At 43.9% G+C, this 6,000-nt stretch overlaps 1 protein-coding gene across 1 annotated transcript in view; it reads right to left on the bottom strand.

Annotated features, from left to right (window-relative positions):
* Window positions 1-470: 470 nt before the first annotated feature.
* COG3 (component of oligomeric golgi complex 3) overlaps window positions 471-6,000 on the bottom strand; it is a 69,145-nt gene continuing 63,615 nt past the window's right edge. The window contains exons 21-23 of the mRNA XM_002712958.5: window positions 5,205-5,332; window positions 4,352-4,450; window positions 471-2,423 (exon numbers count right to left, since the gene is read on the bottom strand). Coding sequence (XP_002713004.1) covers window positions 2,394-2,423; window positions 4,352-4,450; window positions 5,205-5,332 — 257 coding nt within the window. The 3' untranslated portion in view covers window positions 471-2,393. The remainder of the gene's footprint in view (window positions 2,424-4,351; window positions 4,451-5,204; window positions 5,333-6,000) is intronic.

The following is a 6,000-nucleotide window of genomic DNA, read 5'->3' as shown; positions in this document are numbered from 1 at the left end:
AGGACAAGGATCTCTGCATTATTTCTTTTTGTTTGTTTTTTATTTGTAAGTATCTCATAAATACAACATGCACTATGTTTTACAACTCTACAGAAATCTACAGGTTATCTTAATTACAATTTCAAATAAAAATTTTTAAAATTTAGTGTTATTTATTTGGAAGGCAGAGAGAGAGAGAGAGAGAAGGAGAGAAAGAGATCTTCCACTTGTTGGTTCACTCCCCAAATGGCTGCAATGGCTGGGGCTGGGCCAGGACAAAGCCTGGAGCCTGGAACTCCATCCGGGTCTCCCACCAGGGAGACAGGGACCCAAGCACTTGGGCCATCTTCCACTGCCTTCAGGGAGCTGAATCGGAAGCAGAGCATAGAATGCTCGGGTCACAAGTAGCAGCTTAACCTGCTGCATCACAACGGCAGCACCAAATTACAACTTTAAAGAATGCACATACATACTGACACATGAAGACAAAGTAGAAAGCAAAAATCTTTATTTTTTAAAAAATTCACATTTATTAAAAACAGCAATTTCTAGCCAAATAATATAAAGCATTTTAAATTATTTGAAAGTATATACACTCTTTGTATAAGTAAATACTTGAAACTGTACAGATTTAAACAAATAGTCATTTAGCAAACAAGTTGGATCACTACTACCTACTCAGCACTTTTTAAGGTGTTTGAGTGTTTCAGAAACTTAAGACCAAAACACAAGAACAAGTGCTGTTAAATACTTTTATATTTAAGAACACACTCTGCTCTGTACATCAAACAAAACCAGCCACAGTACTGTACAATAATCAAACCCACATTTCTTTGGAAAGGTTATTTAAAAATCAAATGTACATATACTACACAAAACTGGTATTTTACAGTTCATTTCATTAAACATGTATTTTAAACAGTAAGTGGAAGTAAATACAATCTTCCTAATTCATTCATTTCATGGCAAAGGATGCATATGGACCCTCTCACCTTATACCTTCCCCAAACGGTTGTAATAAGCTCTATCAAACAACGTCCATCACCAACTTAAACTGAGTTGAGAAACAACTGACCCGTTACAAATGACAGACATCAGGACACTTAAGCCAGCTGCACACTCAAAGCAGCCTGTTTCAAGGCTGAGAAATGCAGCTACCGGCTTGTCTCCTGAGTTACAGGCACCACCTGGTGAGCACTTCCGAGGTTACTGGCCCTGTCCCAGAGCCCTTGGCAATATCCTCCTCCAGACCAGAGTCTGAGTAACTCAGAATTCTTTTTGAAACAAGAAGCAGCTACACCTGCTGTAACACTGGAGATAAAACCTATCCAATCAGGAAAGGGGTATTTGTAGGAAAATTCCCAGGTGCGCATAATTTATTTTGTGATCCCTGCTAGAGTGTGGCGGTTCTTAGGTGTGGGTAGTGTTTTGTTTGTTACCCCGTGTTTGTTGCTAAAATGCATTCTGGGCTGGAGATCCACGAGGCCGGGACGCAGCACAGCATAGCTCAGCTCAGCTCAGCTGGACAGACAGGACGTGAAAGCGTTCACTCTGCAAAGCACTACTGAAAACGAGGGCCGCGGACAGCCGTCTGCCAGCCATGTCCTGCGTCCATGAGATTCGCTACTCACCAGCTTTCCTTCTCTGCTTTACGGGCCCAAGGTAAGAACACCGCACTGGTAATTCCCACTCACAAGCACTGACTGGTGTACCATGAAGATCCTCATCAGAGACACTGCACGTGGCTACTGCCTTTGAACACTCTGCATCTAAGCAACTCAGGGGGTACAGCTACTGGGGCCTTAGATGAGGTTCTTGCTTCTGTAACCACCTCATGTCAGACATGGAGAAAGATAACACGCGGAGTTCCCAGGAAAGCAAAACCGTGTTCTCGCAAGCAACCAACCTACTCCAAACTAAGCTTCAAAAATGACAGGAGAAACATCACATTAAATAGAGTGTAGAAATAACATTTCTGGAAGTAAAAACGTCCCTGTGGAATGCTCAGTGGTTCAAAGTGGTGCAGTGCTCCATGTGTTAGCAACCTCGGCTCTTCGCAGCTGTCTTTCCGCAAACTTCACTCAGGGTAACCCACTTTCACTGCGCATCTCTCGTGAAGAAACACTTCACTGTGTGCCTGCCATAGCGACCTCTCACTCACACCGCTTGGGACCATTCAAGGGGGCAGTACCACCGCTCGTCAATTAATCTTTGGCATTTGATGTTCTGAAATGGGAAACAGCGATCTTTTACCACTTTGCTTATACTGCATTTGCAGCCGGCACTGAGCAGCACTCCTGTGTGGTCCTCGGGGCTGTTCCCACATCCGAATCCTCAGTGTCCTGCAGGCCGCCAGACTTCTCGGGCCACTCCTCCGGGACAGACCATGGGCAGGCACAGCCCGACTGGCCGGCTTACTTGGAAACCATCAGCAGCAGGTTCAGCTGAAAAGCAAAGTGAAGGGCTGCATCAGCTCGGCTGTGAAACACCATCGGCAGCGAAAGCGCAGAGCCTCACAAACAGCACGAGAGAAAAGGACCAAGAGTACGAGACCAGGCAGCAAGGCTGTAAACCTGGCCCTTGATGCCGGGGGATCCTGGAGGTAGCCACAGGACACAGCAACACGTGGGCCCCGGGGGAAGTTGCTTTCCACCAGCAAATCCGGGCCTTCAAGTCATTTAAGATTCAATGAGGATGCAGGCAAAGCCCACAATACCAATACCAACACTGATGAGTGACAGAGATATATCTATGTAATCAACTGCACCTTTTCCTATGCAGAGAGTATTCTGGGAAGAGCCAAGTGCAAGCTGGACTCTAAATGCAGACGAACGGGCCTGATGAGTGACTTCCAGCTCACACGGGAACTCTACCCACCATATGGGTGACCTCTCCACTCTGCAAGGGAGGGCCTGACCCCCAGAGGCACATGGCCACAGAGATGGCAGATGGAGGGTGGTGGGGAAGACAGGCAAGGAGGCGGCCTGCACCCAGGCCCCGGGGACTTAGAGGTGAAACAGACCTGGCTGTGAACTCCTGTATACGGTACAACTGCTTGGGGAATCAGGTAGATCACCCCAGCCTCTTCTAGAAATGTGTACTATGTTTTTCTTGCCCAAAAACACAAAACCTGAATCTAATCAGGAGGAAAGAGCCATCGGCAAATTGAAATAGTCCACGAAGTAACTGGCCCATCCAAGGTCAGAAAAGGCTGTGGAACAGCTCCAGGTTCAACAAACTACAGTGACATGACACAGAACAGTAAGGCAGGGGTGGGGCCTGGAACTGGGCCAGGGCAGCCATCTATAGAGGACATTACTGGAACACTGGTAAAATTTCAATATGAACTGTGGACTACATAGTAGCATCAGAGCTAAATTTCCTGTTTTGATAAGTATCAGAGTCCTTTAAGAGAATTTCCTTGTTCCCAGGAAATGTACTCAGCACTCTGGAGTAACGGAGCACAGTGTCGCCCAACTTCCTCTCAAAGGATTTCGGGAAAGGGGAAAGGGGAAAGCGATCAAGCAAAAGGGGCAAAGTGTAAGTGAATGAGACAACGGATATATACGAGCTCCTGACACCACTCTTGCATCATATCTCCAGGTTTGAAATTATAACAAAATAAACCCACAGAATAATTGTACTGCCATATGTTGGAGTTTACGATCCAGCTATTTCACCTCTACTACGCTCAAGAAAACCAGAAAAATGAGACAACTAAGCTGAATGGCCTTCCTTGGATTCCTCACCCCATTTTTTCCTCCCCATGAATAAACGACCTAAGCGCTCTACTCACATCTTCGGTCTCCATTCCTTCCCCTCCCTCTGTCTGTCTGCTCCAGCTAGGCTCTCACCAACTTTAACCACTCTCCCTAAACTCTGCAGACCTTGCCACATACTATGTTTCTAAATGATGCTATACTGAAGACCAGAAATAAAATCATCTCCACAGCCCCAGGCTACACTTAATGCAGCAGGTACAAAATAAAAAAATTGCTCACTGAACTGAATAAATGAATGACAATCAACAGAGACTGGGCTCTATATTCAGGTTGGTTTTCTTTATATATAAAATTTAGAAAGAACAGAAAAAACAAACACTTCTATTATCTATTCTAATCTCTAAAATAACTTTCCTTTTGTTCCATCTGAAATTTGGGCCTCTCGTGCATATTTCAAAGAAAATTACTCAGAAAGCTAAATGCCACTATTTGAGCATTTCACAAGTCACTCATCCCGAACACAGCAATTTTCACTAGCAGAAAGGATAAAAGCAACTGAAAATTCTAAAACCATCTATCCCCTGCCCCTAAAATTGGAGACAGCACATTAAAAGTTAAAAAGTCCCAGAGGCCTTCACTCCAGAGCTCACCTGCTCCATAGTAGGGCAGGAAATGATCTGCATGTCTTCGGGGCTGAACTCTTCCTTTAACAGAGCATGGAGCTTCTGGAAGACTTGCTGAACATTATTCTTAGAAAGGAGAGAAGATTGTATCAAATGAGTCACACACACACACACACACAAAACACACATGGTTTAAACATGAAGCACTAAGAATGCTAAATTGTAATATTTGCCAAGAAGAGTGGAGGAAATGTATCTTCCATGAGATTCCCAAAGAGGTATAATTTGCACTTAACATTTCACATGCTAGCACAACCTGATGAAGACTTATCAGACAATACTTCCTAGAAAACGAACCTCTAGCATGCCCTTCCCCCTGGAGAATAATAGGAGTCTTCAGCAGCAATTTCTTACACAAAAGATAATAAAGTTCCCAGACACATAAAACGTACTTTAAAAATCAACCAACCCCTTGGGTGAAGATGTGAGCTCAACACGGAACTGCAAGTTAGGAGTCCTAAATTTCCTCTGACATTAGTCCCTTGGCGGCGACTGCAAGCCATTTATTTCCACTACTCACCAGGAAAATGGGGCACAGTTCCTGAAACGCTACGGCTCAGGTGTTGGGCCGTATGCAGCGTGAGGCCCTGACTTCTTGTTTATTTACTAATTTCTACTCTCAAAGGTAACATAAGAAACGTTAAGACAAAGTGAGAATGGGGGGTGGGGGGAAGTTGTGATTAGGTAGACACAGGTCTTTTAAGCCTTGCAAGAACTGCAATGATTATTAATCAATGACTATGGAAAGAAGAAAATGGTACATGAGGCAACATCCCTTGAAGTCACCAGCCAACATTCAATAAATGATCACAATACTCACCCTAACAGGTTTAAACAAGATGAACTCAGTATCTTTATTAGATAGGTACAATGACATACTTCTCAACGTCAAAGGCAACTTTGCTTTTATTGTCTTATAGGCAGTAGCCACAAGGTCGCCAACCTTTGCTGGAAAGAAATTAACCTCATCAGTATTACGAGAAAAAGAGAAGAAACATTTCTATTTTAATTCACAGGGGAACGAAAGGAAAGACAAATGGCAAAAGAAAACACTTTTTATTTCCCTAATGAATTTCTTTCATTTTTTCCATTTATCAAGTTTAATCGCAAATATTATGCATCTACTATATACAAAATTTCAATCCCAAAGGCTAAAGCAACAAATAATACCCCTGCCCTACCAGCTTCCCAGCATGCTTCAGGACAATAACAGGGGGCAGTAATGTGGCCTTTGGAATTTGGAGATAAGAGATAAGGCTTAAAAAAAAAAAATACAAAAAGAGGTGCTATTGTGGCATGTGGGCACCTGCAATGCCACCATCCCATATGGGCTCCAATTTGGGTACTGGCTGCTCCACTTCCGATCCAGCTCCCTGCTAATGTGCCTGGGAAAGCCCAAGTCCTTGGGCCCCTGCACCCATGTGGGAGACCCGGAAGAAGCTCCTGGTTCCTGGCATCAAATAAGCCTAGCTCTGGCAATTGTGGCCATTTGGGGAGTGAACCAGTGGATGGAAGAGATCTCTGTCTCTCTCCCTCTCTCTCTCTGTAACTCTGCCTCTCAAATAATCTTTTAAAAAAAATGCTCAAAAAATATACACAAATGAATCTTAAAAAAA

The sequence above is a fragment of the Oryctolagus cuniculus genome, chromosome 9 (assembly GCF_964237555.1).
Source record: "Oryctolagus cuniculus chromosome 9, mOryCun1.1, whole genome shotgun sequence".
NCBI lineage: Eukaryota > Metazoa > Chordata > Mammalia > Lagomorpha > Leporidae > Oryctolagus > Oryctolagus cuniculus.
The sequence above is the reverse complement of the archived record's forward strand: the minus strand, read 5'-3'. Positions and strand labels throughout refer to the sequence as shown.